Source organism: Mesoplodon bidens (genome assembly GCF_964165515.1).
Source record: "Mesoplodon bidens genome assembly, chromosome: 1".
Classification (NCBI taxonomy): domain Eukaryota; kingdom Metazoa; phylum Chordata; class Mammalia; order Artiodactyla; family Ziphiidae; genus Mesoplodon; species Mesoplodon bidens.
This window is the reverse complement of record NC_138176.1, coordinates 69,324,069-69,341,151: the sequence shown is the minus strand read 5'-3', so window position 1 is coordinate 69,341,151 and position 17,083 is coordinate 69,324,069. Positions and strand designations below refer to the sequence as shown.

General features: G+C 45.8%; 1 protein-coding gene across 2 annotated transcripts in view; it reads left to right on the top strand.

The window, feature by feature from the left end:
• STX18 (syntaxin 18) overlaps positions 1 to 17,083 on the top strand; it is a 119,577-nt gene that overhangs the window by 54,865 nt on the left and 47,629 nt on the right. Inside the window, exons 1-2 of one of the 2 annotated variants that reach the window (XM_081240566.1) lie at positions 8,455 to 8,543; positions 13,714 to 13,781. Coding sequence is in view for 1 of the 2 variants with exons in the window: in XM_081240565.1 (XP_081096691.1) it covers positions 13,714 to 13,781 (68 nt within the window). In the remaining variant the exon portion in view is untranslated. Of the gene's footprint in view, positions 1 to 8,454; positions 8,544 to 13,713; positions 13,782 to 17,083 lie in introns of those variants that run through there. The other variant, XM_081240565.1, reaches the window with a different exon arrangement.

Sequence of the window (17,083 nt, the reverse complement as noted above, 5' to 3'; positions counted from 1 at the left end):
TTTTTTTTTTTTTTTTTCTTTTTGCGGTATGCGGGCCTCTCACTGTTGTGGCCTCTCCCGTTGCGGAGCACAGGCTCCGGATGCGCAGGCCCAGCGGCCATGGCTCACGGGCCCAGCCGCTCCGCGGCATATGGGATCCTCCCAGACCGGGGCACGAACCCGTATCCCCTGCATCGGCAGGCGGACTCTCAACCACTGCGCCACCAGGGAGGCCCTACAGGCATAATTTTAAGGGTAGAGTTGAGAAGTTAATTTAATTTGAGAAACTCAAATATAAATGGAACATTTTTCCTCTTACCCCTCTTGTCAGAGTTCTGAAGAGCAAGGAAAAGTCAGGAATACAGGCTCTGGAGTAGACCCCCTGGTTTCAAATCCAGCTCTGTCACTTGCTAGTGAGACCTTGAGCCAGTAATTTAGCCTCTCCCACCGTAAAGGGGGAATAATGACGGTACCTACCTCATAGGATTGTACCAAGGGTGAAATGGAGTCATCTGGACAAAGCCCTTGTGGCTCTTCTTGGTGTGTAGTAAGTACTGTGTGTTTGCCGTTATCATTTTGTTGCACATTTTTGTTTACCCAACAACATTTGTAATATGTACAAATTTGTTGCCTATTACAAATGGTCTTTGTCTATTTTGTGTGAACGTTTACAAATATTTCTAATTTCTTTCTTCTGACCAGACTTTCCAAGGTTCTATAGCTGAGTTGCCTAAGTCAGAAAAACCTTAATAAAGGAGGATCCCAAGTACTTGGATCCTTAAAATCACGCCTTGAAACTTTGGAGAGCATAAAAGGAGTGAAAAGAAACCAGTAGGGTTTGGTCAGAAGGCACGTTCTAATGGATTGAACGCCAAAAATTATCTTGGAATTTCTGAGTCGAAAGGACCTCTGCGGCCTGCATGTGAGGAGTCCGGGCCCAGAGCAGAGAGTCTGCGGCCCTAGGGCCGGCTCGGGTCCCGGTGCGCCCAGGGCGGGCCTCTCCCTGCCTGGAGCTGGCCGCCCACCATACCTCCTGCTCGAAGCGCGGTGTGAGAGCAGGGTGGATGCGGCGGGCTAGCGGCGGAGTGCCAGTGTGAGCGGTGGTCCTCAGAGAGGGGGCGCTAAATGCAGAGACTGCCTGGGAGGAGAGCACGTGCGCTGAGAGAAAGGAAGTCCTTCTGAACCGAGAAAGATACGGAGGAGGGGGACGGGGTGGGGGGAGCCAGCCGCACCCTTGAGACGTACCTCACAGACACTGAGCCGGCAGGGGTCGGCTGCTCCGCGTGCTTCGCCAGGGCCCCTTGTTGTCCAGTCCACACATGCGGCCCGGGTGAGGGTGGGATGGAGCTTGGGCGCTGCTGTGCCTTCCTCGGTTGTTTGCCTAAGGCGTCTTCCGGTAAGAGTACCTTGCCTCACTGCCTGTGAGTCTAGCATCTAAGAGTAAGCATTTTTGCTCTCACTGTGGCTCTTAAAACTCAAACCAGCCACCCCTTCTGATGCACAACTGAAGAAAAGGCAACCGTTCCAGCTCTGGGAGAGCGTGAGCTGTCTTGGACTTACCTAGGAGCGTAAGTCAGAATCCGGAGCAGCCTGTGTAAGCTCCGGCTGGGTCCTGTGCCTGGAAGTTAGCCTGACGGTGAGGGGCGGCTCCGCTGTGGAAGCAGCCCGAGGACAGCAGGCTGCAGAGCTCTCGTCCAGCCAGCTCTTTTCAGGAGCTGGTCGTGCCCACGTGAGTTGTTCTCAAGCTGCTTTCAAAAAGGGCTTTTCCAGGTGCCCCGCCACCGTGGCGTTGAGCCTGCATCAGGGCGCCTCTGCCCCTCCTACCTCTGCTCTTTGCGCCTGACCTTGGTACCCGCGGGGCCCACCCGTTGCCGCTGAGGCAGTTAAAGTTGGACTCCGCAGCCAAACCCTCGGGGGCCAAGCTGTGGTAAGTCGCGGACTCGCTGTGGGGCCTTGGGCAGTGTGTTAACCTCTCTGGGCTTCAGCTTCCTTCTCTTCCATGGGGGTAGTAACAGTGCCTATCTCATAGGGTTGTCATGAGAGTTAAATAAGTTAAATATACATAAAGCTCCTAGAATAGTGCCTGGCCTGGAGTAAGCAGTCAATAAATGTTAGCTACTAGTGTTAACCACCACCTGTCCTCCACTTGTGCTGGATTTGTGCCAAATCCAGTTTCTTTCCTTCCCCTGACTCCATAGCTCTCTGTTCCCCTCAGTGCTACGACTTTGTGAATGACCTTCTAGGTCACAGCTCTTTCACATGACCTGGGTCCCTCCACCTTCCTTTCCATCTGCTGCCCCAGGGCAGCCCCCACCCCCGTCCAGGCAGACCTGGCCTCATGGGTAAGGCCCAGACAGCGACGAGGAGGCGGCAGAGGGAACCTTAGTAAGCTTGAGCACCTGCTTTGTACCAGACACAGTACCGACATTTTCACTGACAGCTTGTAGTCACCTTCAGTTACCGTCTCCAGTTTACACGTCAGAGGTTAAAGCTCAAAGAAGTTAAATATCAATAAGTTGCAGAAGGCACTATCACTAGTCAGTGGCGGAGCTGGGATCTGAACCCAGGTCTGTGTGACTCTGGAGTTTATGCTTTGCATTACCCAGAGTGGACAGAGAGCAAGATACGTGCGCACTCTGCACACACTCTACACACAGCCTCCGGACCAGACAGGATTTGGATTGGGCCTGAAAAGCGATGTGAAGCCATGTCAGCCCTGGGTTGGAACTCCCTGTCTGTCCTCCCTCCTCCCCTCCTCTCTTCTGCCTTATTATCTCCCTCCTTAATGTGCTTGCCCCATACTGGGTCTTAATCTGTTTGTCAAGAGAACAAATAAAAGGAAGGGGTTTTTTTTTGCACACAGAAAAGAAAGTTATGATTATTAACCAGCATACATTTGCAAAGCACGGGCCCTGTCCCCCCAGCCTCATTGTGCACTTTTGGATGACGTTGTAGGTGAGGAGAAGATCTGATTTCAGGGTGCGGTTAGCAGATCTCGCCGTGATATTTTTGTGGAGGAAACATTTTTTTTTAGTGGACTGAATATTTGGATTTCAAGGGTGTCTGTGGTTCGTTGAGCTGGCTGTCCACCGGGAGGGGTCTATAACTCCATGCTTCTTTTTCAGCCCTGTTTTCATTCCAGTTTTTTAAATGATCATTTTTACTTAGAGATGTCTTTAGTGGCAGAATGATCAGAATGGCAAATGACAAGGAGCCAGGGGAAAATATGGATATAGTGAAGACATAGTTCTTCATGGAAAAAGTGATTTTAGTTGATGGAAAAAATAATTTTAGTTGATGTTAAGTCAGCTTGACTCTGACTTGACAGTGAACATCCTCTTAGGCGGCATTAGTAGAAGCACAGAGGCTGGAACAGGGAGGTAATGGTCCTGCCTCCTCTCCACCTCCTGTTGACACAGAGTATTGAGTCCATTCTCGGAACCACATTTGACTTTTGAGGCCAATAAATTCCTGCATTCAGAGACTAATAAGTAAGACCAGCAGCCACAAGTGTATTTCACGTAAAGAATTCCTTAAGGGATTGAGAACGTTTAGCTTACAGAAGAGAGAAGACTTGCGTGGGGGGCACACAATAGCTGAACTCGATTCAGAGTGAGAAAGAACTGTGAGCTGTGGTGGAGCGGATGGCCTGGAAGAAGCAGGGGCTCCCTGCATGCAAGCAGAGCAGGGTGTTACTTCCTGGAGTTATACTCTGTATGTCAGCTAGCAAATTGCAGGTTCAGATAGGCCAGGAGTGGACCGAGCTTTGGAAGTGGAGGGTATGTGCCAGCAATGCCAAACCCATGCAGTTTGGGGAGCCAGTAGAATGGGAATTAAAATGTTTAATGAGATTAAAGTGTGAACCTGAAGACAATGAGATGTAAAGAGAAAGCTGGGGCAGAAGGATTGAGGAGGAAAAGGTTGAGAACACGATATGCTTTTACTTTTTCTTGAGGTTAAGAGTCCTAGACCTGTTTTAAAATGGAATCGCATTGAGCTTCATGGATCATTAAGCCCTATGGTGCTACTCAGCTTTTAAAAATTGTCACGAGTTCGTTCATTATGTCATTAGCACTAAGAATCTAAGATTTTACTTTTTTAATTTCTTAAAAGGAGATAGGGGCTTAGTATTAGAAAATAATACCTTTCAGGTTGCTTGAAGGTTAGTTGCTAATATCAGAAATTAGACCACTAAATTCATCTCAACTCCTGTTAATTGTCCTTGTCCCCTCCGTGTGACTATCCCTATAGTCTGTTCCTCAGGCTCTATGAAGCTGGCGTAGAAGGCTGGAACTAGAAGAATCGCTCTCTCTCCTCTTTCACGTACACATCTCTCTCTCTCTCTCTCTCTCTATTAGAAAACATACGCTGAATTCTGGAAACTACAAACCAGTAAGGTTGGCACTGGTTCTCAGCAAAATTCCAGAACAGGTTATTTAACCACTGATGCAGTTTCCTTAGATCAAGAATGTCTGTGTCTTTTTTTCTAGTGAGGTTTCCAGACTGATGGGATACAGCACTTTATATATTCAACTAACGTTTATGTTATATATATGTACACATATATGTGCATGTATATATGTAATGTGTATAACATATATACATGCAGCTAACATGTATGACATTCCGCTAACAGACACTTACAGCATGCCTCCCGAAGGCATCATACAGAGAAAGGGGGAAGTGAACCCAGAATGCCGTATTTTAAAACCTCCTAGGGCCCAGCACATTTGAGTGCTTGGTGGATGAGAAATAAGATGTTCCGGGCAAAACAGCAGTGCCAAAGGGCAGAGCCGGAAAGAGGAGGCTGGATCAGGGAAGGGCTCTGAGGTTCTGGGCTCTGGGGTGGGTGTGGGAAAGCAGGCAGAGAAGCTGGTTTGTGGATGCCCATTCCTTTGGCAGATTTTCAGCCAGTGGTGTGGACAGGCCTGGCTGACCAGTTTACTTTGTGGGGTGAAAAAGAGGGAAGAGTCAAAATGTCCTGAGATTTTCTAACTTGGGGAATCTAGAGAGAGAGGCTCTTTCTCTTTGTGGGGACAGGGAGGGACTGAGAGTAAGTCAGGAGGATCAAGCGTGAGTGGTTGGATGACTAAGGCTTTGGGACATGTAGCTTTTGAGGCACCAGTGGGACACACAGTAGACGGTTGAATACGCTCCTGGAACACAGGAGCGAGGCAGGGGCTGGGTGGGCATTTTCTGTAGATGGTAAATTAAGCTATGGATGGAAGGGGCGGGTTTAGCAAGAATGTGTCAGTGCTGAGCTTCATTAAGTTTCTGAGGTGTGCAAAGGCGGAAGAGGCAAGGAAAGAAGGTGAAGCAAAGTTGTCAGAGGTTTAGGAAGAGAACCTGGGGACAGTGGGGTCCTGGAAGCCGAGGGAGTATGGTGCTTCAGGAGGGGCTTGTGCGAGGACTGGGAGAGTGGCTCACCCCTCCAGGGCCCTGTACGCGCTGAAGGGTGGCCTCGTGCAGTAGAAATTAGGGCGGAAGTGATAGGAGGAGGTTCAGACTCCTTGCTTATTACTAAACAATTGCTGAAAGGAAAGAAGTGAGAAAGAACAGTTCATACATGTAATCCCTTAACACACTCACTACTGTGACCCCAGCACTGAAGGAATGTCTGTGGCCATGCCAGACTCTTTTGTGGGTGACTAGTCACTGAGAGCTTCTCTAGCACGGGGATGGGGACAGGACTCAGACAACCCTCACTGTGACTTCAGCAGAGTCGTCGCGCTCCAGAGCTGTGACGGTTCTGAACTTTTAGCTATAATTGGTATTGATGCATTTTTCAGTTATGACTGAAGGGAGGTGGATTTGGAATTTAGTTAGCGGGCCTCCAGATTAGACTTGGGAACATGATCCTTGTGAAAAGTCGTTTTAGCTTATCAGTAGTTGGCAAACATTTATACAACAGTGGTTGTTCTGACTGTCCTTTGGCTGCCTACTAAACTGGACAGCAAGCTGTGTCCACTGACTGAATGAAAAAAGTAACGATTTTGTGTTACAGGGAACTTTTTACAATATGCCAGAGGGCCATACCGGAGTCTCTTTAATCTTTAACAATGGCTGTCTCTTGCAGAGGCAAATTATGCAAATCAGTACTTAGTGTTTCATAATCAATCAGGTCTTTGTTGGAAGTGTTATGAAAGCCAGAACAGAATTCCTGTGGCGGGGGAGAGTAGTAGGGGACGTTGCAAGTCAGGCCACTGCTGTGATCTGCAGAGGACACTGGTGGCTGCTTTGAACCCCCCTGCAGTGAAAATGCAGTCGTCCTTTGAGAAGAATCCCTCCGTTTTGTAGCAGGGTTTTTGTTTTACAGTTTATCTTGCTTTGGGTAATTTACAAAACACCCACGAAGGAGCAGCTAGCAGGTCTGTGCTGTGGATGACACACATAAACAAAGCTGGGCCCGCCGCCTGGGACGGCAGATGGCAGCCATGCTCCGGAGCTGCCTTTGTGTTGAACCTGCCAGGAGTGCAGTGTTTTAAAACCTTGGGCTCGTCCAAGTGCACGTGTCTATTTCAAAACAATGTCATTTCAGCTTCAGTCTGCACAGCACAATTAACCTGTAGTAATCCTTTGATTCTAGATCAAAAATACAGAACCAGAGAAAATTTTAAAGCCCTTGGGAAAAAATTGTGATGTTTTTGAGAGTTCCTGTTACTACTCCTGCTATAATACATGTGTTGCCATCTAGTGGATAATGTAAAGTATATAGCAGACTTACTATGTTTGGAGTTTATTTTACCCTGCTAGTAATTCTTGAAGCGGATAGAAAATCAGTTCAGTTCGGAGCATTAAATCATTTTTGGAGAGCCGCTTTGGGCTAGGCATATGTCTGAGCAGCTTATGTCCGACAGACATGAAAACATTTCAAAACAATATGGTGACATCCCCGAAAAAGAGATGCTTGCGAGGGGTCCTTAACCTGGCCTGGAAATGGCAGAGAAGACTTCCGGGAGGTGTATCCCCTGAGCAGAGTAGGAGTAAGTCAGAGGACTGGGATTGGGAGATGGGGGAGGGCTCTGAACCGTGAGAAGTCAGCAGGGCCAGGAACACTAGGGGGTCCCAGGCTCAAGGAATTGGATTTGACCCTGCGGGGCCTGGGGAGTCAGTATACACTCTTAGTTAGGCAAGATTTACCTTTTTGTTTAAAAACATTTTTTGTCTCGTTGCAAAGATTACACATACGAAGTGTAGAAAAATTTTAAGGTACGAAAAGGTATTAGGAAAAAGCAAAGTCTCCAAATCCTAACCACCCAGACAACCATCAGTGTTTTGATGAGCAGTCTTTTAGATTCCCCTCTCTCTCTGTGGATTCAGCTTCAGGTCTGTATTTCATATAATTTACCTAAGTACATGCTGTACGCAACCTTGGTTTTCCCCCCATTCAGCGGCATGCTTGTGGGCAACCATCCATGGGGTTGAGTCCCTGGGGCTGAGTCCATGTCAGCAGTGCGTATTTACCTGCGGGAGCAGATCTCATGGCTGCACACATTGGGATGTTTTTGTTTGGTCTCTCCTAGTAAAAGCTTTATGTGTAACAACAGGTAATGTGAGAATCTGTTTTTCCCTGTCAAATGCATCTAATATAGGGACCACTGCTACTGTTTTTTATAATCAGTCTGCTTATACTGTAGATGTGTTTTGTGGAGAAGTCCAGTGTCTTGATGATTTTTGAAATTAGCCTTATTAAAATACAGTCACTTAAAAGTGAACTTGATTTATCTTCAGAGAAAGAAAAGGATGAGTCACATGAATGCCTGTCATTTTAGAATGGAGTTTAAACAATTGTTTAGTTGAGGATCACCTTCGTGGAGAAGCCAGATCCTGGCTGACCCTGGAGTGTGGCTCTTGGCTTTGCACTGACCCATAGCTGTTGACATTGCATTTGACCTGAACAAGGCATCTCAGCTTTGGGTACTTCTGATCTTAAAACGTTCTGTGTGCACTGTGGTGAAAGCAGCCCTCAGAGACCCACTGCGCTCGGATGGGACAGTAGGTTTGTCTTCGTGGGCAGACTTGCAGAGGCTGAAAGCACACAGGCACTTGGTTTGGGAGTCACGGTCCCCTGTTTATTTTGAACCATTTATATGAAATGTGATACTTCAGTGTCTTCTTATCTGTAAAGTGGGATTATAGTGGAACCTATCCCACAGGGTTATTAGGAGAAGTAAATGAGCTAATTGATGCACAGTGTTTAGACTGGTGCCTGCCACACAACATGTGCTCGATAAAAGTTAGCTATTAACTCGTGCTATTTCTATTTTTAAAGAATCACTTTTACTGCCCTCCCTTTGTAGTGAAGCTCAGGGAGATTAAACAACTTGCTCAAAATTTCAGTTGGCAAAGGTTAAGAGTTTAGGAAGTTTATTAAAAGCACCTCTTTTTTCCCAGCACAATTTTGGAACTACCTGAAAGAAATACAGGAGTCAGAACGTGAAAAAGCCAAACGGAGACCCTGGCTTTAGATTTGTGGCCAAATATGGGTGGAGCGCTGGCCAGAACAGACCCTCTCTGCTGCCTGGTGCCGAGTGTGCTCACTGCTGTCTCCAAACCCTACACCAGTAAGTCCTCTTCCCTCAGATGCGTGAGTGAAGCGTTGGGAGACAGAAGAGGAAGTTTGTCCAGCTGGGGTCCCTCCACGTGAAGCCTGAAGGTGGGGAGGAATCAAGGTCCCCTTCAGAGAAAGTGGTGGAGATTGAGCAGAGATTAGAACCGAGAAGCTCAGCCAACTCCCTGGATTCCGCACCCATTTCTCTCTTGTCTGCCCTGCTCCACCCAAACCCCACAGTCTTTTGCCTGGAGTCTGCTCCTCTGCTCGTACCCCGCCTCACACTAGGCGTGGAGGTAGAGGAACTCAGACACAGGGAAGAGACCCAGTCCTGGAAGTTGCCTTCGTTACTTGTTTAAACTGTGTTTTGAGGCAGTTTGATGATCGATACTCAGGGTGAACGGGTCACCATTGCACCGCCAGTCTTTCTGACCATCCTGGTTCCTTGCTCACAGCTGTGGGCCTTCCTCCCAGCATCCCTATGGTCCTTGCGAATTCCAAGCCTCCCGTGTCACAAACTCAAGGAATAACAGCCGAGCTTGGAGGAGGAGACTTCAGTGATAAAAACAGGCACTTTGGATATGGGCATGTTCCTACTTTGAGTGACTTATAAAACGAGCGCTCTACGTGGAAACATTCAAAAAACCTTCCTTGCAGATCTTTCTGTATCCACTGTAGTTGAAAACATTTAAAAAATCAGTATATACAAATACTGTCACATGAAACCCAGTTTATATTTCTGTGAAGAAAAGCCTCAAACTTAAATAAGCTAAATAGTAATAGTTTCTTAGTCTTTTGACCATATAATGTAGAATAAATAACTTAGCCTTTGAGTCATACAGACCCGTGATCCGTGCCACTTCTTCCCCTTATTATCCTGTGACCGACCTCATGTGGGCCTCAGTTTCCATGTTTATCAAACGGGAATGGGGGTAATGTCTAACTCATGTGATGGTTATAGGGGAGCCGATGACAGCACATAGTGAGCAATTCACACACTTCCTGGCACACACATGCCTGGTTTGTCACTCTTGGGTAACATCAGGTGTGTAGTGCACTGTTGAATACAGATACAAGAAAAAACAGCTTGCTGTTGCTCACTGGATGCTTTTCTCGGTTCCCAGTCATCCCTCTTTGTGATTACTATACTGGGAAACTGCACTTGCCACCTGCCAAGAATCTGTGCTTAAATTTGGGCATTAAGAACTCAAGCCTGATACTTAGAATGCTGGGTTCCATTCAGGCTTCACCCCATGTGTTCCTGAGCAAATTACTTACCCTGTCTCTGACTTAGTTTCCTCATCTGTAAAATAGGTGCGATGATGTTACCCATCTTGTGCGTGTAGCTGGGAGAATTTGATGAGCTAATAATGTGTGGGGAGATCTTGGAACAGAGCCTGGCACATAGTAAACTCTCAGTGCAGGTTTTGTTGGTGGTGGTTTTTTTTAAATGGCATTCATCCTCTTAAATGGAACTTTAAGCAAGGCTTGCAAGTACTTAGAAATAAAATAGCTAGAGATTTTGGGTGGGGTTGAGTTGTTGGTTCAAATGTGGGCTATTACTAGTTTGGCAGCAGAAAATCTGTACTTCAGAATCACCAAACATGTTAAAAGAGAGTGCGAAATGGGAGATTTTTTACAAAATAATGTTTTGTTAAGAAAAAATGTCAAGTATATACTAAAGTAGACCGAGAGTGTAAGGAGCCTGCCTGTGCGCATGTGCCCATCTTCAGCTGTCAGCTCAGGACCGATCCTCTTCCATGTGTTCCTCCCCACCTCCATGTTATTTGGAAGCAAATCTCAGGTATCATGTCGTAAGAAATTGGGATCACATTTGTTGTACTTTAAGGGAAACTTCTTGTAAGGATGTTTTCTGAGATGCCTGCGGGGCCTTCTTGTTCCTGGCACTTACCCCCTTGCACCATTCGACCCTGGTGGCCTGGAATTAGCTAAAGCTGGAGGGTGGGGCCGCAGTAAGGGGAGGGCTGCTGGGTCTAGCCTACATGGTAGATTCCTTTGGGCCTGTTCAAACTTTTTATTGAAAACCTTGACTCCTTTTTTTAAAAAAATAACTGTTTTGGATAAGGCTTTAAACAGGTATGCTATGACTGAATAGTTGTGTCACCCCAGAATTCATATGCTGAAACCCTAATACCCAATGGGATGGTATTTAGTGGTGAGGCCTTTGGGACCTAATTAGGTCATGAGGGTGGAGCCCTCGTGAATGGGATCGGTACCCTTAGAGGAAGAGACACGAGACCACCATGTGAGGATGCAGCAAGAAGGCAACTCTCTACAAATCAGGAAGAGGGCCCTCACCAGGCACCAGATATGCTGGCACCTTGACCAGGACTTTCCAGCCTCCAGAACTGTGAGAAGTAAGTGTTTGTTGTTAAAGTCACCCAACCTGTGGTATTTTGTTATAGCACCCCAAACTGAGACAAAGTGTATCAGTTTCTTATTGCTGCTGTAACAAATTACGACAAGTTTAGTGGCTTAAAACAACAAAAACTTACTATCTTCTAGTTCTGTCGGTCAGAAGTCTAAAATGGGACCCCCTAGACTGAAATCAAGGTGTTGGCAGAGCTCTGTTCTTTTCTGGAGATGCTAGGGAAGAATCCATTACTTTGCCTTTTCAAGCTTCCAGACGTTGTCTTCATCCTCTGGCTCCCTTCCTCCATCTTGAAAGCCAGCAATGTTGGATTGAGCCTTTCTCCCGTTGTATCACTCTGACTCTCTCTTCTGCCTCCCTGTTCTCCTTTTAAGTACCCTGTGATTACATAGGGGCCTACCTACCTGGATACTCCAGTATTAATCCAGGGTATTCTCCCTATTTTAAGGTCAACTGATGAGCACCGTAATTCCATCTGTCACAATAATTCCCCTTTGTCATGTAACATAATATAGTCACAGGTTCCAGGGGTTAGGACTTGTACATCTTTGGGCAGAGGTAATGGCATTACCCTGTCTACCACAGTAGGTATAATCCTTCGGGGATTATTCAGTACCCACTATCTATTCAACATTTAGTAAAAGTTTCTGAGGCTCTGCTTTGCACCAGGAACTGTGCCTGACAGGTTCTGGGGAAAGAGAGAGGACCCTTTAACCTCTAGGAGCTTGCACTCTGGTGGAGGGAAACCAGTCGGTAACGAGTCGTTGTGGTCTTTGTGGTCTGTGGGGAGCGCGGCAGGACTGAGGCCACCCGGGACTTTTGGAGCTGAATTGTGAAGGGCCTTGAGTGCTGCATTTGGGGTTTGGACTCAATCCCATTGGTTAGGCCCAGAGATGACAATTAGCTGCCCTTTGGCAAGTCGGCCGGCAGAGATGCTTCCTTTGGCTGCAGTGTGTTTTAAAACCAGAATTCATCCCTGCCCAATGCACTGCACCCTCCATTCCTCTTGCTTTACTCCCTCACACTGCTTACCTGGCCCCTTGCAGGCAGGGGTTGGGGAAGGGAATGGAAACCACTGAAATGTATTAAACTTAACTTGATTACATCTTGTATGTGGTCCAGTAAATACCTTGTTTGCACATCTCTTATATTTTTTTCCCAACAATCTTAAAAGTCAGATTTTAAAATGCAGCGTCAGTGGAAAATAGGAGTAAGAGTGTGAGGAAGGCAGCTGTGGCTTAGTGGAAGACGGGCCAGATTTGAACTCAGAGAGTCCCAGGCTTGCCTCTGAGCCCCACCAGGCACTAACCATGTGACTGGGGACGAGTCACTTAGCTTCTGCAAGATTCACTTTCCCAACCTGGTTAATGAGCGTGGTGACGTCAGTGCCCACAATGGGCTGCTGGGAAAGAACAAGGTCATGTGTGGGGAAGTTCCTCACGGAGCCAGGGATGCTGGACAGACTCTGGCTGTCTCAGTTGTTGTTTGTAATCTGGTAAATAAATGAATATTGTGGCCATAGTGCAGTTTTTCTTCGATTCATGCTCTTATAGATGCCTAAGGGTGCTTTTCTGAACCATATTTGCTTTTAGTCTAGACTCTGTGAGAAATTTAACTGAACCCTTACTGACCTGTCTCCAGACAAATGCTTGAATGTTTCTTTAGTGGTAAATACTATTTTTGCATTTAAACATTTACTCATCCCACAAATACTGACTGACACCTTCTGGGCTTCACGTTGTGCTTAGAGCCACGCGGGAAGCTGTGCAGCCCCTCCTCACGTGGTTCCTAACCCCCAGGAAAGAGGCGTGCCTGCAAAAGTGAAGCCAGAGGACGGGGCTGTGTGTAGCTGAGTGCCCAGTGGGTGGGATGCAGCAGTGCTTTTAAGTTCAGAGCAAAGCGAAAATTAGCCTGAGTTGGCCTTGACAGAAAAACTTGCATGAAAAAGATGAAAGTTCAGCACATCCTTCAAGGCTGGGGCTACGTATGTTTGGAATAAGTACAAAGGACATTAGGAGGAAACTAGTGTGAGCTGTGGTCAAAGGACAGAGCAGGCCACCAACTTAGTTAATCATTCTCTCCTTCTGGAAACACTTTTGTCCATGTTGACCATGATCCTAGGTTTCTTCCTACCTCTTTTTATTTTATTTGTTTCTTAGTCCCTCATTCCACACACATTACCTGACACATGCTTTAGTACTAGAAATGAGCCATCACAAATTCCGTCCTCTGTACTTTTGTGTCTGTTTTGTTCATTCGTGGAAGTAGGGGAAATGGAGACTTGCTGTGTAGGGATAAATTGTTGCTCCTGCATCTTTTCTTTAATTCTGCTGCTCTTCATGGGCCCTATTTATACACTTGATGGCTCCAGCCTTAGAATCCATCCCCTAGAACACTTGGAAGAAGGAATATTTGTCTATAAAATTTTGGATATAAGACACATAAGGAAGGGAATTGGCCTTTATTGAGCACACGCTGTGTAGTTACTAGACATGTACTGTCTCATTGACTCTGAAGTTCCTTAGAGATCATCTCTTCGTTAGTCACAGATCACAACCATTACAGGAAGAAGGAACCATTGGTAAGAGACCAAGACCCAGGAATGTGGGTGACTTTCCCAAAGCCACCCAACGAGTCAGTGATTATACAGGAGTCTAAAACCAGAGATATCCAGTTAGTAGCTTCAAAATCTTTTTACTACCTGCATTCCATTCTCAACTAATTTAAAATTTGTTGCATATGAGCGTAACATATTTATCCATATAAATTATTTGCTTTCTTTTCATTATAGATTTCACACATCGGCAAACTGAGAGATTTTCTTCTCGAACACAGGAAAGATTATATTAATGCTTATAGGTAAGTGTCTATTTTTTACCATGATTTTAGTGACTGTTCTTTTCCATACCTATATTCCTTTTGAGCTTTTTGTCCTCACTTTTTACTAACTTAGGGTTGTAATGGGGAAGGTCAGTTTGGCAGTGGAAGAATATCTGCAGAGCAAAAAGGGGCTCCCCGCAGCCAAGGTAAGCTCAGCCATACCCCATGTCCTCAAAGTCACCATATCCTCACAGCAATGTCCCCTATTCTGATGTTCCCATGTGTCTGTAGCTCTGTGTGTGCCATATATGTTGTGAAACATGCAGAGAGAAATGGGGCAGTTTCTCACTGAATGCATATTGCTGAGCACATGAAGAGATAATGCAAGTCATGTAAAAATGCCATTTGGAAAGACAAGAGCTCTTGCCTCTAGTGAAGAAACTTTTGGTTAGGTTGATTTTTAAAAAGAAAAAGCATTTTGATCGAGCCTTCCAAAATGGCTTCTGGAATAGACTCCAGCTCTCAGTAGACACAGGAACACCGCAGTACAGATATCATGCCTCCTGCTCTTCCCTGACCTACATTTTAACCTGGCTTTAGTGTGGCGTTTCTAACCATAGGAGTCAGCTTCAAGTGTATTACCTAAATTAACGGAAAAGTTGGATTAGACATACGAAGTGACATCATTAGAAGCATCTTTTTAGGATTTCATCATTATAAAACAAGGGATTTTGCCCTTCAGAAGGCTTTCTGTCTCAGTTAGAAAATACAGAAAAAATCTGATTTTTAAAAAAACTTTGTCAATATATGCACAAATGAAAATGTTTCATATAAATTCTTTTTTTTTTTTTTTTTTTGCTGTACGTGGGCCTCTCACTGTTGTGGCCTCTCCCGTTGCGGAGCACAGGCTCCGGACGCGCAGGCTCAGCAGCCATGGCTCACGGGCCCAGGTGCTCCGCGGCATGTGGGATCTTCCCGGACCAGGACACGAACTTGTGTCCCCTGCATCGGCAGGCGGACTCTCAACCACTGCGCCACCAGGGAAGCCCTAAATTCTTTAACAGAGAAAATAATTATGCCCCAGGTGAATTTTAACTAACCTCTACCAGTTTGCCTACTTTATACTTTTAACTGTATTTCATTTGCATAATTTTGGAATATACTAAATTATTCTAATGCTTAGTACCAAGAAAACCTTAAAGTTCTCAGTGAAAATAGTTGGTCACCACTAGATGGCAGTGTAAATTTTATTTCTAAAGGTGTGTGTACATCAGATGCTCATTTTCTAGTGCATAAAAATGGAAACGACAGTCATTTTGGAAAGCTTAATAAAACTGGTATAAGCCTATCAGTTCCAGCTCCTTTCTTTAGTACTTTACAATTTAGGTTAAATAAGTGGTTGTAGAGATCTCTCATGGAAATCCATTATTAACTCCCCTTTGCCTTGAAAAGGCATCCAGCCAGGTGAATGCTTTAAAGGTTGGTTGAGTTCAGGCCACCCTGTCCCCTTATTAACCGTGCAAACCGGAGGACGTCACTTAATCTGTAAAATGCAGTGTCTTCCTCTAAACCAGGGGTCAGCAAACCACAGCCTGTAGGCCAAGTCCAGTCCGCTGCCTATTTTTCTACAGCCTGTGAGCTGATAATAGTTCTTATATTTTTAAATGGCTGGAGGGAAAATAATAACAATAGGGACTTCCCTGGTGGCTCTGGTTAAGACTCCTCCCTCCCAATGCAGGGAGCCCGAGGTCGATCCCTGGTCAGGGAACTAGATCCCACATGCATGCCGCAACTAAGACCTGGTGTGACCAAAATAAAGAAAGAAAGAAATATTAAAAACAAAAAAAGAAGATGAAATTAAGGGAAGATGCTGGGCCAGTGCCCCACCTCCTCTTCCGTGGTTAATCAAATACACTGTCCCTCCTAACAGTATACTTGGAATACATAAGAAATAAAACCAGTTTTTAAAAATAATAATAATTATTATAATAATATTTTACCACATAAGAAAATTATATGAAATTAAATTTTCAGTGTCTATAAATAAAGCTTATTGGAACAGCGCCACGCCCATTCATTTGAATGTTATCGATGGCAGCTTTTACACTACGACAACAGAGCTGAGTGGCTGTGACAGGCTATATGGCCCTCAAAGTCTAATATGTATACTATGTGGCCCTTTTCAGAAAAGGTTTAAGGAGCCCTGCTCTAAATAATGAGAGTGATGATCACTTGCCACTTGTTTGGAGATTCAAACAAGACAGTACAATTGAAATGCAGTGCAAAAAGAAAAAAACAATGAGGGGACTTCCCTGGTGGCGCAGTGGTTAAGAATCCGCCTGCCAGTGCAGGGGACACAGGTTCGAGCCCCGGTCCGGGCAGATCCCACATGCCGCAGAGCAACTAAGCCCGTGCGCCACAACTACTGAGCCTGCACGCCACAACTACTGAAGCCCGCGCGCCTAGAGCCCGTGCTCCACAGCAAGAGAAGCCACCACAGTGAGCAGCACACGTACCGCAACAAAGAGTAGCCCCCACTCGCCGCAACCAGAGAAAGCCCATGCACAGCAGCGAAGACCCAGCGCAGCCAAAAATAAATAAATAAAATAAATAAATTTTAAAAAAAGCAACGGATTTATAAAAAGATTATAAGGCTGCTATTCTGTAACTTTGCAACAGTTTTAAACTTTTGATTATAATGGTGGGATTAAGGCATTTCTCCTTGAACAGCACAGCTCAGCTCCACACAGTGTGTCAGTGTTTCCAGAGCAGGTATGGACTTAACTCCGAGTCCTCATGCCCCTGCTCAGGACAGTGGGCTGCTGGCCTCGGCCTCTCCCTTTCCCGGCTACCATGGCAGCACACTCTGGGGCGGAGGACCAGGGTCCCTGGGGCCCATCTCACCCTGCCACTTACTGGTTGTGTGGCTGCAGCGTCAGCAGAACTAGAGCTCCTGAGGCTTTCTTAGTCTTGACCAGTCATTACCCCATTATAGAAACTCAGTCTTTAATTCCTTTCCCCAGTTGCAGTTCATAGCCAGCCAGTGCAGTCTGAGTTTCACTCCTACCCCTGTTTTGGTCCCTTTGAAAGATCAGGGACTTTGAGGGTCAATCACACCTAGGTTCTAGTCCCAGTTCTGCCGCGTATTAATCATGTAAGTGTATACAGCTCACTTCATATCTTTGTGCTTGCTTTTTTTGTTTGTTTTTAAATAAAGTGTGGATAATGTTCTTGTGAGGATTAAAAGAGATGTGTGAGAGTTCCTGGCACATGGAAGTCCCTTGGTGAATGGTACCTGAATTGGAATCCCATTTGACCTGTGATGAGGTTGGGGCAGTGGT